This window comes from Scyliorhinus torazame, chromosome 1 (assembly GCF_047496885.1).
Source record: "Scyliorhinus torazame isolate Kashiwa2021f chromosome 1, sScyTor2.1, whole genome shotgun sequence".
NCBI classification, from domain to species: Eukaryota; Metazoa; Chordata; class Chondrichthyes; order Carcharhiniformes; family Scyliorhinidae; genus Scyliorhinus; species Scyliorhinus torazame.
In genome coordinates, this window is record NC_092707.1 from 405,848,560 (window position 1) to 405,865,762 (window position 17,203).

General features: G+C 40.2%; 1 protein-coding gene across 6 annotated transcripts in view; it reads left to right on the top strand.

Annotated features, from left to right (window-relative positions):
* The window catches only part of LOC140428127 (zinc finger protein PLAG1-like), a 169,123-nt gene that overhangs the window by 59,076 nt on the left and 92,844 nt on the right, over positions 1-17,203 (top strand). For 4 of the 6 annotated variants that reach the window (XM_072514230.1, XM_072514241.1, XM_072514218.1 and 1 more), the window contains one exon: positions 55-162. In XM_072514230.1, coding sequence (XP_072370331.1) covers positions 118-162 — 45 coding nt within the window. In that variant the 5' untranslated portion in view covers positions 55-117. Of the gene's footprint in view, positions 1-54; positions 163-17,203 lie in introns of those variants that run through there. The other 2 variants (XM_072514249.1, XM_072514258.1) reach the window with 2 other exon arrangements.

Genomic DNA, 17,203 nt, shown 5'->3' on the forward strand with positions numbered 1-17,203 from the left:
GTTTGGAAAAGTAATTGACAATTAACAACTTTCTCTCTCTCTCTCCCTGGCAAGTGTTTTAGATGCGATCGCAGGTCCTGGTCTGACCTCTGGCAGTACTCGAGCAGGATTTTATGAATGGCCGTGGAGGAATGGGGGTGGGACTCGTGCAGGCTGGCCTTTGTGAGTATACATTGCCCAAATGTTGTGTGGCCCACATTCAGCCGCTCTCAGCCTGGCTGCGGGGGCTCACAGTGGCCGCGGCCCCAAATCAGTCTCCAATCTGCCAAACTCTGAACTTGGTGCTTTACAAACAACATTGCAACTCGCAACTCGGGGTGACTCGAGCGGATGTCGTTTCACACTCTCTCGGCCTGAACATCCTTGTCATTTCCTCTCCCGTGTCTCCTCTCTCTCTCTCACACACACACAGATATACACCCTGCACACACACACACATAAATCCTGCACACGCACACACACATAGATATAAACCCTGCACACACACACAGATATACACCCTGCACACACACACACACAGATATACACCCTGCACACACACACACATAAATCCTGCACACGCACACACACACAGATATAAACCCTGCACACACACACAGATATACACCCTGCACACACACAGATATACACCCTGCACACACACACACACACATAAATCTTGCACACACACAAAGATATACACCCTGCACACACACACACATAAATCCTGCACACACACACACAGACATAAATCCTGCACACACACACAGATATAAACCCTACACACACACACAGATATACACCCTGCACACACACACATAAATCTTGCACACACACAAAGATATACACCCTGCACACACACACACATAAATCCTGCACACACACACACAGACATAAATCCTGCACACACACACAGATATAAACCCTACACACACACACAGATATACACCCTGCACACACACACACACACACACATAGATATATACCCTGCACACACACAGACATAAATCCTGCACACACACACAGATATACACCCTGCACACACACATATACACCCTGCACACACACACAGATATACACCCTGCACACACACACACACATATACACCCTGCACACACACACACACAGATATACACCCTGCACACACACACACACACAAATAAACACCCTGCACACACACACACACAGATATACACCCTGCACACACACACACACACAGATATACACCCTGCACACACACACAGATATACACCCTGTACACACAGACACACACACAGACATAAATCCTGCACACACACAGACATAAATCCTGCACACACACACACACAGATATACACCCTGCACACACACACACACACACAGATATACACCCTGCACACACACACACAGATATACACCCTGCACACACACGCACACAGCTATAAACCCTGCACACACACACAGACATAAATCCTGCACACACACACACACAGATATAAACCCTGCACACACACACAGATATACACCCTGCACACACACACACAGACATAAATCCTGCACACACACACAGACATAACTCCTGCACACACACACACAGATATATACCCTGCACACACACAGATATACACCCTGCACACACACACACATAAATCCTGCACACACACACACACAGATATACACCCTGCACACACACACACACACACAGATATATACCCTGCACACACACACAGACATAAATCCTGCACACACACACACAGATATACACCCTGCACACACACACACAGACATAAATCCTGCACACACACACACACGCAGATATAAACCCTGCACACACACATATACAAAACCTGCAAAAACTCACATATAAAACCTGCAAACACACCCACACACACACACACATGTAAAACCTGCAAACACACGCGCACACACACATGTAAAACCTGCAAACACACACACATGTAAAACCTGCAAACACACACATGTAAAACCTGCACAAACACACACACATGTAAAACCTGCAAACACACACACACACATATAAAACCTGCAAAAACACACACACACACATGTAAAACCTGCAAACACACACATACATGTAAAACCTGCAAACACACACATGTAAAACATGCACAAACACACACACACATGTAAAACCTGCAAACACACACATGTAAAACCTTAAAAAACACACACACACATGTAAAGCCTGCAAACACACACACACACACACGCGTAAAACCTGCAAAAACACACATACACACATGTAAAACCTGCAAACACACACACACTTGGTTATAGATCTCGAGCCCTATAAAAGTCTCCTGTCATTCCAAGTTAATTTGTTGTTTTTTCGAGTTTCTTTAAACACAAATAAACTCAATCTCTCTGTGGTGTCAGATCATTTTCACCAGTTTAGTTTGGGTTCAAAGACATTGAAATTCTTGCGATCCCCGGGAGCAATGACTCCTCAAAGTTGTTGTAAGTTCCGAGGAAGAGATCCCAGAGTTAAATCCTCACCATTTGTCTCAAATCCACACCCCCCCTCCCCCCTTGTTTGTCTAACCATTCCTTTCAACCTAACTAACGCCGTCAAATTTGCAACGCAGGAAGGGAGGGGGGCTACCATGCCAAATTTTGAGTTTGGAGAACAAGTTGAGGAGTGAAGACCATCCCCAGTTCTGTGAAATGGGTGGGCTGGAGTGACTGGGGGCGGGGTTACTGAACGGCTGGTGAATCCACAATGAGAATAATCTGTGTAAATGCTCCCTGTCCGCTTTGCACCTTTATTCGCGTTGCTTCTAACTTTCCCTGTTGCAAATTGTTGATTAGTGTTTCCCAGAGTTTCTTTTATGTCAACTGTCACAGTGCAGTTGCAGGCTCTGACCATGAGCTGACTCTGCGGAGCGGGTTTCTAATATTCCTCAATGCCATGGCCGATTCTCACACGTTAAAAACATGACACACATCAATTGACCAGAGGCAACTTGCCAGTAGGAGTATTGCTGAAAAAAGAGACGTGCTGTTGAAACTTTTCATCTTGCACCCATCTGGACAGACACAAGAATGCCAAATCTTCAAAGGGATCAACAAATTGAGCTGCGTAAGAAAAGGGTGTGGATGAGAAATTTGAGCAAGCTAGCCATTTCGCACTGCTGCTTTGTATAAGCAAACAAGTGATATTTTCCACTAGCAGGATGCTGCCGTCAAACCACAAATATGTTCTGCCGATCACACAAATGAGGAATGTGGGACAAGAATTTCAGTGCTGGTGTGAGGATAGGTACGTAGGCCGTACATCCCAGTGGCGGATCGTATCAAGCAGCGAGTCCCTTCAGTTGTTTGTATTAGGGTGAGTACTGGCCATACTCAACAGCCCCGTACCTGTAAAATCTAGAACATAGTGTCTAATGTTAGAGTTTGGACAGCACTTGCTGACCAATCCTGAGTGTTCTAAGAATTACACTACAACCAATTGAAGATTATCAGTTGGACTCCCAATGTGGCTCACTTACACTTCTATTTCCACTCGTTAGAAGCTCTCTCTATATGCCCTGTGCAGGCAAAAGGAACATGTCCAAGCATTGCACCATTTTTTGCAAAAATTGTGGGGAACAATTGTTGCCTGGTGCATTCTCTGCAGAATGCCTCGGTCATTGGTGTTGACTGAGCAACCATTGGAGTTGACTTGGCAACCAATCTGTACAGCAGAAATTGTTGCTCCCTTTGAAATTTGATATTCTTGCATCTGACCTCATAAGTGCAAGATGAAAAGCTTCCATAACATGTCTCTTCTTTCAGCAACGTATCATTGCGGTCCAGCGGGTAATAGTCCCATCTCAAACCCATGGCTGTGGCTTCAGGTTTCATACCAGAAACTGGGTACATAAACCAGCTTGGGTTCCTGTACAGTACTTAAGGGTGTCTTGCATTGGACAGATTAACATTGGAAAATATATTAAACGGTTGCCCATGTGTCTTATCAGGTGGACATCAAAGAACCTAAGGTATAATTAAAAGAAGAGCAGTATAGTTCTCCCCAATGTCAAAACCAACAGACACTGGTTATATGGCCGCAAATTTCATTGGTGTTTGCCACTTGTGTTACAATGGTGTCTGCTCAATTGTGTTACAATGGTGTCTGCTCAATTGTGTTACAATAGTGTCTGCTCCATTGTGTTACAATGGTGTCTGCTCAATTGTGTTACAATAGTGTCTGCTCCATTGTGTTACAATAGTGTCTGTTCCATTGTGTTACATTAGTGTCTTTTCCATTGTGTTATATTAGTGTATTTTCCATTGTGTTCCAATAGTGTCTGCTCCATTGTGTTACAAAAGTGTCTTTTCCATTGTGTTACAAGAGTGTCTGCGCCATTGTGTTAAAATAGTGTATGCTGCAATATATTACAATAGTGTCTGTTCCCTTGTGTTACAAGTGTGTCTGCTCCATTGTGTTAAAATAGTGTCTGCTCCATTTCGGTACAATAGTGTCTGTTCCAGTGTGTTACAATAGTGTCTGCTCTATTGTGTTACAATAATGTCTGTTCCATTGTGTTACAATAGTATCTGATCCATTTTGTTACAATAGTGTCTGTTCCCTTGTGTGACAAGTGTGTCTGCTCCATTGTGTGACAAAAGTGTCTGCTGCATTGTATTACAATAGTGTCTGCTCCATTGTGTTACAAAAGTGTCTGTTCCATTGTGTTACAATGGTATCTGCTCAATTGAGTTACAATAGCGTCTGCTCCATTGTGTTACAATAGTGTCTGTTCCATTGTGTTACATTAGTGTCTTTTCCATTGTGTTACATTAGTGTCTTTTCCATTGTGTTACATTAGTGTCTGTTCCATTGTGTTACAATAGTGTCTTTTCCATTGTGTTACATTACTGTCTTTTCCATTGTGTTACATTAGTGTCTTTTCCATTGTGTTCCAATAGTGTCTGCTCCATTATGTTACAAAAGTGTCTTTTCCATTGTGTTACAAGAGTGTCTGCGCCATTGTGTTAACATGATGTATGCTGCATTATATTACAATAGTGTCTGTTCCCTTGTGTTACAAGTGTGTCTGCTCTATTGTGTTAAAATAGTGTCTGCTCCATTTTGGTACAATAGTGTCTGTTCCAGAGTGTTACAATAGTGTCTGCTCTATTGTGTTACAATAGTGTCTGTTCCATTGTGTTACAATAGTATCTGATCCATTTTGTTACAATAGTGTCTGTTCCCTTGTGTGACAGGTGTGCCTGCTCCATTGTGTGACAAAAGTGTCTGCTGCATTGTATTACAATAGTGTCTGCTCTATTGTGTTACAATAGTGTCTGTTCCATTGCGTTGCAATTGTGTCTGCGCCATTTTGTTACAATAGTGTCTTCCATTGTGTTACAATAGTGCCTGCTCTATTGTGTTACAATAGTGTCTGTTGCATTGTGTTACAATAGTGTCTGCTCCATTTTGTTACAATAGTGTCTGTTCCATTGTGTTACAATACTGTCTGTTCCATTGTGTTACAATAGTGTCTGCGCCACTTTGTTACAACCGTGTCTGTTCCATTGTGTGGCAATAGTATCTGCTACATTGTGTTACAATAGTGTCTGTTCCATTGTGTTACAATAGTGTCTGTTCCATTGTGTTACAATAGTGCCTGCTCCATTGTGTTACAAAAGTGTCTGTCCATTGTGTTACAATGGTGCCTGCTCCATTGTGTTTCAATAGTGTCGACTCCATTGCGGTTCAGTCGTGTCGACTCCATTGCGGTTCAGTCGTGTCGACTCCATTGCAGTTCAGTCGTGTCTTCTCCCTTGTGTTCAGTAGTGCCTGCTCCATTGTGTTACAATACTATCTGTTCCAATGTGTTTCAATAGTGCCTGCTCCATTCTGTTACAATAGTGTCTGTTCCATTCTGTTACAATAGTGTTTGGTCCATTGTGTTACAATAATGTCTGTTCCAGTGTGTTACAATCGTGTCTTCCATTGTGTTACAATACTGTCTGTTCCATTGAGTTACAATAGTGCCTGCTCCATTGTGTAATAATAGTGTCTGCTCCATTGTGTTACAATAGTGTCTGCTCTGTTGTGTTACAATAGTGTCTGTTCCATTGTGTTACAATGGTGTATGCTCCATTTTGTTACAATAGTGTCTGTTCCATTGTGTACATTAGTGTCTTTTCCATTGTATTACATTATTGTCTTTTCCATTGTGTTACATTAGTGTCTGTTCCATTGTGTTACAATAGTGTCTTTTCCATTGTATTACATTATTGGAACACAATGGAAAAGACACTAATGTAATACAATGGAAAAGACACTATTGTAACACAATGGAACAGACACTAATGTAACACAATGGAAAAGACAATAATGTAATACAATGGAAAAGACACTAATGTACACAATGGAACAGACACTATTGTAACACAATAGAGCAGACACACTTGTAACACAAGGGAACAGACACTATTGTAATATAATGCAGCATACATTATTTTAACACAATGGCGCAGACACTCTTGTAACACAATGGAAAAGACACTTTTGTAACACAATGGAGCAGACTCTATTGGAACACAATGGAAAAGACACTAGAGTCTGCTCCATTGTGTTACAAAAGTGTCTTTTCCATTGTGTTACAAGAGTGTCTGCGCCATTGTGTTAAAATAATGTATGCTGCATTATATTACAATAGTGTCTGTTCCCTTGTGTTACAAGTGTGTCTGCTCTATTGTGTTAAAATAGTGTCTGCTCCATTTTGGTACAATGGTGTCTGTTCCAGTGTGTTACAATAGTGTCTGCTCTATTGTGTTACAATATTGTCTGTTCCATTGTGTTACAATAGTATCTGATCCATTTTGTTACAATAGTGTCTGTTCCCTTGTGTGACAGGTGTGCCTGCTCCATTGTGTGACAAAAGTGTCTGCTGCATTGTATTACAATAGTGTCTGCTCTATTGTGTTACAATAGTGTATGTTCCATTGCGTTACAACAGTGTCTGCGCCATTTTGTTACAATAATGTCTTCCATTGTGTTACAATAGTGCCTGCTCTATTGTGTTACAATAGTGTCTGCTCCATTTTGTTACAATAGTGTCTGTTCCAGTGTGTTACAATAGTGTCTGCTCTATTGTGTTACAATAGTGTCTGCTCCATTGTGTTACAATAGTGTCTGCTCCATTTTGTTACAATAGTGTCTGTTCCCTTCTGTTACATGTGTGTCTGCTCAATTGTGTGACAAAAATGTCTGCTGCATTGTATTACAATAGTGTCTGCTCTATTGTGTTACAATAGTGTCTGTTCCATTGTGTTACAATAGTGTCTGTTCCATTGTGTTACAATAGTGTCTGCGCCATTTTGTTACAATAGTGTCTTCCATTGTGTTACAATGCTGTCTGCTCCATTGTGTTACAATAGTGTCTGCGCCGTTTTGTTACAATAGTGTCATCCATTGTGTTACAATAGTGTCTGTTCCATTGTGTTACAATAGTGTCTGTGCCATTTTGTTACAATCGTGTCTGTTCCATTGCGGTACAATAGTGTCTGTCCATTGTGTTACAATGGTGCCTGCTCCATTGTGTTACAATAGTGTTGACTCCATAGCGGTTCAGTCGTGTCGTCTCCATTGCAGTTCAGTCGTGTCTGCTCACTTGTGTTCAGTAGTTCCTGCTCCATTGTGTTACAATACTATCTGTTCCAATGTGTTTCAATAGTGCCTGCTCCATTCTGTTACAATAGTGTCTGTTCCATTCTGTTACAATAGTGTTTGGTCCATTGTGTTACAATAATGTCTGTTCCAGTGTGTTACAATCGTGTCTTCCATTGTGTTACAATACTGTCTGTTCCATTGAGTTACAATAGTGCCTGCTCCATTGTGTAATAATAGTGTCTGCTCCATTGTGTTACAATAGTGTCTGCTCTGTTGTGTTACAATAGTGTCTGTTCCATTGTGTTACAATGGTGTATGCTCCATTTTGTTACAATAGTGTCTGTTCCATTGTGTACATTAGTGTCTTTTCCATTGTATTACATTATTGTCTTTTCCATTGTGTTACATTAGTGTCTGTTCCATTGTGTTACAATAGTGTCTTTTCCATTGTATTACATTAGTGTCTTTTCCATTGTGTTCCAATAGAGTCTGCTCCATTGTGTTACAAAAGTGTCTTTTCCATTGTGTTACAAGAGTGTCTGCGCCATTGTGTTAAAATAATGTATGCTGCATTATATTACAATAGTGTCTGTTCCCTTGTGTTACAAGTGTGTCTGCTCTATTGTGTTAAAATAGTGTCTGCTCCATTTTGGTACAATGGTGTCTGTTCCAGTGTGTTACAATAGTGTCTGCTCTATTGTGTTACAATATTGTCTGTTCCATTGTGTTACAATAGTATCTGATCCATTTTGTTACAATAGTGTCTGTTCCCTTGTGTGACAGGTGTGCCTGCTCCATTGTGTGACAAAAGTGTCTGCTGCATTGTATTACAATAGTGTCTGCTCTATTGTGTTACAATAGTGTATGTTCCATTGCGTTACAACAGTGTCTGCGCCATTTTGTTACAATAATGTCTTCCATTGTGTTACAATAGTGCCTGCTCTATTGTGTTACAATAGTGTCTGCTCCATTTTGTTACAATAGTGTCTGTTCCAGTGTGTTACAATAGTGTCTGCTCCATTTTGTTACAATAGTGTCTGTTCCCTTCTGTTACATGTGTGTCTGCTCAATTGTGTGACAAAAATGTCTGCTGCATTGTATTACAATAGTGTCTGCTCTATTGTGTTACAATAGTGTCTGTTCCATTGTGTTACAATAGTGTCTGTTCCATTGTGTTACAATAGTGTCTGCGCCATTTTGTTACAATAGTGTCTTCCATTGTGTTACAATGCTGTCTGCTCCATTGTGTTACAATAGTGTCTGCGCCATTTTGTTACAATAGTGTCATCCATTGTGTTACAATAGTGTCTGTTCCATTGTGTTACAATAGTGTCTGTGCCATTTTGTTACAATCGTGTCTGTTCCATTGTGGTACAATAGTGTCTGTCCATTGTGTTACAATGGTGCCTGCTCCATTGTGTTACAATAGTGTTGACTCCATAGCGGTTCAGTCGTGTCGTCTCCATTGCAGTTCAGTCGTGTCTGCTCACTTGTGTTCAGTAGTTCCTGCTCCATTGTGTTACAATACTATCTGTTCCAATGTGTTTCAATAGTGCCTGCACCATTCTGTTACAATAGTGTCTGTTCCATTCTGTTACAATAGTGTTTGGTCCATTGTGTTACAATAGTGTCTGTTCCAGTGTGTTACAATAGTGTCTGCTCTATTGTGTAACAATAGTGTCTGCTCCATTGTGTCACAAGTGTGTCTGCTCCATTGTGTGACAAAAGTGTCTGCTGCATTGTATTACAATAGTGTCTGTTCCATTGTGTTACAATGGTGTCTGCTCCATTTTGTTACAATAGTGTCTGCTCCCTTATGTTACAATAGTGTCTTCCATTGTGTCACAATACTGTCTGTTCCATTGAGTTACAATAGTGCCTGCTCCATTGTGTAATAATAGTGTCTGCTCCATTGTGTTACAATAGTGTCTGCTCTGTTGTTTTACAATAGTGTCTGTTCCATTGTGTTACAATGGTGTCTGCTCCATTTTGTTACAATAGTGTCTGTTCCATTGTGTTACAATAGTGTCTCCTCCATTGTGTAATAATAGTGTCTGCTCCATTGTCTTACAATAGTGTCTGCTCCATTGTGTTACAATAGTGTCTGCTCCATTGTGCTTCAGTCACGTCTGCTCCATTGTGTTCCATAGTGCCTGCTCCATTGTGTAATAATAGTGTCTGCTCCATTGTGTTACAATACTGTCTGTTCCGTTGAGTTACAATAGTGTCTGTTCCATTGTGTAATAATAGTGTCTGCTCCATTTTGTTACAATAGTGTATTCCATTGTGTTACAATAGCGTCTGCTCTATTGTGTTACAATAGTGTCTGTTTCATTGTGTTACAAAAGTATCTGCTCCATTGTGTTACAATAGTGTCTCTTCCATTGTGTTACAATCGTGTCTGTTCCATTGTGTTACAATAGTGTCTGCGCCTTTTTGTTACAATCGTGTCTGTTCCATTGTGTTGCAATAGTATCTGCTACATTGTGTTACAATAGTGTATGTTCCATTGTGTTACAATAGTGTCTGTTCCATTGTGTTACAATAGTGTCTGTTTCATTGTGTTACAATAGTGTCTGCTCCATTGTGTTTCAGTCGCGTCTGCTCAATTGTGTTCAGTTTTGTCTGTTCCATTGTGGTACAATAGTGTCTGCTCCAATGTGTTACAATAGTGCCTGCTCCATTGTGTTACAATAGTGCCTGCTCCATTGTGTTACCAAAGTGTCTGTCCATTGTGTTACAATGGTGCCTGCTCCATTGTGTTACAATAGTGTCGACTCCATTGCGGTTCAGTCGTGTCGACTCCATTGCAGTTCAGTCGTGTCTGCTCCCTTGTGTTCAGTAGTGCCTGCTCCATTGTGTTACAATACTATCTGTTCCAATGTGTTTCAATAGTGCCTGCTCCATTCTGTTACAATAGTGTCTGTTCCATTCTATTACAATAGTGTTTGGTCCATTGTGTTACAATAGTGTCTGTTCCAGTGTGTTACAATAGTGTTTGCTCTATTGTGTTACAATAGTGTCTGCTCCATTGTGTTACAAGTGTGTCTGCTCCATTGTGTGACAAAAGTGTCTGCTGCATTGTATTACAATAGTGTCTGCTCTATTGTGTTACAATAGTGTCTGTTCCATTGTGTTACAATGGTGTTTGCTCCATTTTGTTACAGTAGTGTCTGCTCCCTTATGTTACAATAGTGTCTGCTCCATTTTGTTACAATTGTGTCTGTTCCATTGTGTTACATTAGTGTATTTTCCATTGTATTACATTAGTGTCTTTTCCATTGTGTTACATTAGTGTCTGTTCCATTGAGTTACAATAGTGTCTTTTCCATTGTGTTACATTAGTGCCTTTTCCATTGTGTTACATTAGTGTCTTTTCCATTGTGTTCCAATAGTGTCTGCTCCATTGTGTTACAAAAGTGTCTTTTCCATTGTGTTACAAGACTGTCTGCGCCATTGTCTTAAAATAATGTATGCTGCATTATATTACAATAGTGTCTGTTCCCTTGTGTTACAAGTGTGTCTGCTCGATTGTGTTAAAATAGTGTCTGCTCCATTTTTGTACAATAGTGTCTGTTCCAGTTAGTTACAATAGTGTCTGCTCTATTGTGTTACAGTAGTGTCTGTTCCATTGTGTTACAATAGTATCTGAACCATTTTGTTACAATAGTGTCTGTTCCCTTGTGTGACAGGTGTGCCTGCTCCATTGTGTGACAAAATTGTCTGCTGCATTGTATTACAATAGTGTCTGCTCTATTGTGTTACAATAGTGTGTGTTCCATTGCGTTACAATAGTGTCTGCGCCATTTTGTTTCAATAGTGTCTTCCATTGTGTTACAATAGTGCCTGCTCTATTGTGTTACAATAGTGTCTGCTCCATTTTGTTACAATAGTGTCTGTTCCAGTGTGTTACAATAGTGTCTGCTCTATTGTGTTACAATAGTGTCTGCTCCATTGTGTTACAATAGTGTCTGCTCCATTTTGTCACAATAGTGTCTGTTCCCTTCTGTTGCATGTGTGTCTGCTCAATTGTGTGACAAAAGTGTCTGCTGCATTGTATTACAATAGTGTCTGCTCTATTGTGTTACAATCGTGTCTGTTCCATTGTGTTACAATAGTGTCTGTTCCATTGTGTTACAATAGTGTATGCGCCATTTTGTTACAATAGTGTCTTCCATTGTGTTACAATAGCGTCTGCTCTATTGTGTTACAATAGTGTCTGTTCTATTGTGTTACAATAGTGTCTGCTCCAGTGTGTTACAATAGTGTCTTCTCTATTGTGTTACAATAGTGCCTGCTCCATTGTGTTACAATAGTGTCTGCTCCATTTTGTTACAATAGTGTCTGTTCCCTTCTGTTACATGTGTGTCTGCTCAATTGTGTGACAAAAGTGTCTGCTGCATTGTATTACAATAGTGTCTGCTCTATTGTGTTACAATAGTGTCTGTTCCATTGTGTTACAATAGTGTCTGTTCCATTGTGTTACAATAGCGTCTGCGCTATTGTGTTACAATAGTGTCTTCCATTGTGTTACAATAGCGTCTGCTCTATTGTGTTACAATAGTGTCTGTTCCATTGTGTTACAATAGTGTCTGCGCCATTTTGTTGCAATAGTGTCTCTTCCATTGTGTTACAATAGCGTCTGCTCTATTGTGTTACAATAGTGTCTGTTCTATTGTGTTACAATAGTGTCTGCTCCATAGTGTTGCAATAGTGTCTGTTCCATTGTGTTACAATAGTATCTGCTCCATTGTGTTACAATAGTGTCTCTTCCATTGTGTTACAATAGTGTCTGCTCCATAGTGTTACAATAGTGTCTGTTCCAGTTAGTTACAATAGTGTCTGCTCTATTGTGTTACAGTAGTGTCTGTTCCATTGTGTTACAATAGTATCTGAACCATTTTGTTACAATAGTGTCTGTTCCCTTGTGTGACAGGTGTGCCTGCTCCATTGTGTGACAAAAGTGTCTGCTGCATTGTATTACAATAGTGTCTGCTCTATTGTGTTACAATAGTGTGTGTTCCATTGCGTTACAATAGTGTCTGCGCCATTTTGTTTCAATAGTGTCTTCCATTGTGTTACAATAGTGCCTGCTCTATTGTGTTACAATAGTGTCTGCTCCATTTTGTTGCAATAGTGTCTGTTCCAGTGTGTTACAATAGTGTCTGCTCTATTGTGTTACAATAGTGTCTGCTCCATTGTGTTACAATAGTGTCTGCTCCATTTTGTCACAATAGTGTCTGTTCCCTTCTGTTGCATGTGTGTCTGCTCAATTGTGTGACAAAAGTGTCTGCTGCATTGTATTACAATAGTGTCTGCTCTATTGTGTTACAATCGTGTCTGTTCCATTGTGTTACAATAGTGTCTGTTCCATTGTGTTACAATAGTGTATGCGCCATTTTGTTACAATAGTGTCTTCCATTGTGTTACAATAGCGTCTGCTCTATTGTGTTACAATAGTGTCTGTTCTATTGTGTTACAATAGTGTCTGCTCCAGTGTGTTACAATAGTGTCTTCTCTATTGTGTTACAATAGTGTCTGCTCCATTGTGTTACAATAGTGTCTGCTCCATTTTGTTACAATAGTGTCTGTTCCCTTCTGTTACATGTGTGTCTGCTCAATTGTGTGACAAAAGTGTCTGCTGCATTGTATTACAATAGTGTCTGCTCTATTGTGTTACAATAGTGTCTGTTCCATTGTGTTACAATAGTGTCTGTTCCATTGTGTTACAATAGCGTCTGCTCTATTGTGTTACAATAGTGTCTTCCATTGTGTTACAATAGCGTCTGCTCTATTGTGTTACAATAGTGTCTGTTCCATTGTGTTACAATAGTGTCTGCGCCATTTTGTTGCAATAGTGTCTCTTCCATTGTGTTACAATAGCATCTGCTCTATTGTGTTACAATAGTGTCTGTTCTATTGTGTTACAATAGTGTCTTTCGTTGTGTTACAATAGTGTCTGCGCCATTTTGTTACAATCGTGTCTGTTCCATTGTGGTACAATAGTGTCTGTCCATTGTGTTACAATGGTGCCTGATCAATTGTGTTACAATAGTGTCGTCTCCATTGCTGTTCAGTCGTGTCTACTCCATTGCAGTTCAGTCGTGTCTGCTCCCTTGTGTTCAGTAGTGCCTGCTCCATTGTGTTACAATACTATCTGTTCCAATGTGTTTCAATAGTGCCTGCTCCATTCTGTTACAATAGTGTCTGTTCCATTCTGTTACAATAGTGTTTGGTCCATTGTGTTACAATAGTGTCTGTTCCAGTGTGTTACAATAGTGTCTGCTCTATTGTGTTACAATAGTGTCTGCTCCATTGTGTCACAAGTGTGTCTGCTCCATTGTGTGACAAAAGTGTCTGCTGCATTGTATTACAATAGTGTCTGTTCCATTGTGTTACAATGGTGTCTGCTCCATTTTGTTACAATAGTGTCTGCTCCCTTATGTTACAATAGTGTCTGCGCCATTTTGTTACAATCGTGTCTTCCATTGTGTTACAATACTGTCTGTTCCATTGAGTTACAATAGTGCCTGCTCCATTGTGTAATAATAGTGTCTGCTCCATTGTGTTACAATAGTGTCTGCTCTGTTGTGTTACAATAGTGTCTGTTCCATTGTGTTACAATGGTGTCTGCTCCATTTTGTTACAATAGTGTCTGTTCCATTGTGTTACAATAGTGTCTGCTCCATTGTGTAATAATAGTATCTGCTCCATTGTCTTACGATAGTGTCTGCTCCATTGTGTTACAATAGTGTCTGCTCCATTGTGCTTCAGTCGCGTCTGCTCCATTGTGTTCTGTAGTGCCTGCTCCATTGTGTTACAATACTGTCTGCTCCATTGTGTTACAATACTGTCTGTTCCATTGAGTTACAATAGTGTCTGTTCCATTGTGTAATAATAGTGTCTGCTCCATTTTGTTACAATAGTGTCTGTTCCATTGTGTTACAATAGTATCTGCTCCATTGTGTTACAATAGTGTCTCTTCCATTGTGTTACAATAGTGTCTGCTCCATAGTGTTACAATAGTGTCCGTTCCATTGTGTTACAATACTGGCTGCTCCATTGTGTTACAATAGTGTCTGCAACATTTTGTTACAATAGTGTCTTCCATTGTGTTACAATAGTGTCTGTTCCATTGTGTTACAATAGTGTCTGCGCCATTTTGTTACAATCGTGTCTGTTCCATTATGTTGCAATAGTATCTGCTACATTGTGTTACAATAGTGTATGTTCCATTGTGTTACAATAGTGTCTGTTCCATTGTGTTACAATAGTATCTGCTCCATTGTATTGCAATAGTGTCTGCTCCATTGTGTTACAATAGTGTCTGTTCCATTGTGTACTAATAGTGTCTGCTCCATTGTGTTACAATACTGTCTGCTCCATTGTGTTACAATACTGTCTGCTCCATTGTGTTTCAGTAGTGTCTTTTCCATTGTGTTGCAATAGTGTCTGTTCCATTGTGTCACAATCGTGTCTGTTGCATTTTGTTACACTTGTGTATGGTTCATTGTGTTACGATCGTGCCTGTTGCAGTGTGTTACAATAGTGTCTCTTCCATTGTGTTACAATAGTGTCTGTTCCATTGTGTTACAATAGTGTCTGCCCCATTTTGTTACAATAGTGTCTGCTCCATTGTGTTTCAGTCGCGTCTGCTCCATTGTGTTCAGTAGTGTCTCTTCCATTGTGGTACAATAGTGTCTGCTCCATTGTGTTACAATAGTGCCTGCTCCATTGTGTTACAAAAGTGTCTGTCCATTGTGTTACAATGGTGCCTGCTCCATTGTGTTACAATAGTGTCGACTCCATTGCGGTTCAGTCGTGTCGACTCCATTGCAGTTCAGTCATGTCTGCTCCCTTGTGTTCAGTAGTGCCTGCTCAATTGTGTTACAATACTATCTGTTCCAATGTGTTTCAATAGTGCCTGCTCCATTCTGTTACAATAGTGTCTGTTCCATTCTGTTACAATAGTGTTTGGTCCATTGTGTTACAATAGTGTCTTTTCCAGTGTGTTACAATAGTGTCTGCTCTATTGTGTTACAATAGTGTCTGCTCCATTGTGTTACAAGTGTGTCTGCTCCATTGTATGACAAACGTGTCTGCTGCATTGTATCACAATAGTGTCTGCTCTATTGTGCTCCAATAGTGTCTGTTCCATTGTGTTACAATAGTGTCTGCTCTATTGTGTTACAATAGTGCCTGTTCCATTGTGTTACAATGGTGTCTGCTCCATTTTGTTACAATAGTGTCTGTTCCATTGTGTTACAATAGTGTCTGCTCCATTGTGTAATAATAGTGTCTGCTCCATTGTCTTACAATAGTGTCTGCTCCATTGTGATACAATAGTGTCTGTTCCATTGTGTTACAATAGTGTCTGCTCCATTGTGCTTCAGTCGCGTCTGCTCCATTGTGTTCCGTAGTGCCTGCTCCATTGTGTAATAATAGTGTCTGCTCCATTGTGTTAGAATACTGTCTGTTCCATTGAGATACAATAGTGTCTGTTCCATTGTGTAATAATAGTGTCTGCTCCATTGAGTTACAATAGTGTCTGCTCCATTGTGTTACAATAGTATCTGCTCCATTGTGTTACAATAGTGTCTCTTCCATTGTGTTACAATAGCGTCTGCTCTATTGTGTTACAATAGTGTCTGTTCCATTGTGTTACAATAGTGTCTGCGCCATTTTGTTGCAATAGTGTCTTCCATTGTGTTACAATAGCGTCTGCTCTATTGTGTTACAATAGTGTGTTCTATTGTGTTACAATAGTGTCTGCTCCATAGTGTTACAATAGTGTCTGTTCCATTGTGTTACAATAGTATCTGCTCCATTGTGTTACAATAGTGTCTCTTCCATTGTGTTACAATAGTGTCTGCTCGATTGTGTTACAATAGTGTTGACTCCATTGCGGTTCAGTGGTGTCGACTCCATTGTGGTTCAGTCGTGTCTGCTCCATTGTGTTCAGTAGTTTCTGCTCCCTGATGTTACAATAGTATCTGCTCCATTGTGTTCAGTAGTGTCTGCTCCATTGTGTTACAATAGTGTCTGTTCCATTGTGTTGCAATAGTGCCGGCTCCATTGTATTTCAATAGTGTCTGTCTGCTCCATTGTGTTACAACAGTGTCTGTTCCATTGTGTCACAGCAGTGTCTGTTCCATTGTGTCACAATACTGTCTGTTCCATTGTGTTACAATAGTGCCTGCTCCATTGTTTTACAATAGTGTCTCTTCCATTGTGTTACAATAGTGTCTGTTCAATTGTGTTACAATAGTGTCTGTTCCATTGTGTTACAATAGTGACTGCTCCATTGTATTGCAATAGTGTCTGTCTGCTCCATTGTGTTACAACAGTGTCTGTTCCATTGTGTTACAATAGTGTCTGCTCCATTGTGTTACAATAGTGTCTGTTCCATTGTGTTACAATAGAGTCTGCTCCATTGTATTGCAATAGTGTCTGCTCCATTGTGTTACAATAGTGTCTGTTCCATTGTGTACTAATAGTGTCTGCTCCATTGTGTTACAATACTGTCTGTTCCATTGTGTTACAATACTGTCTGCTCCATTGTGTTTCAGTTGTGTCTGTTCCATTGTGTTGCAATAGTGTCTGTTCCATTGTGTC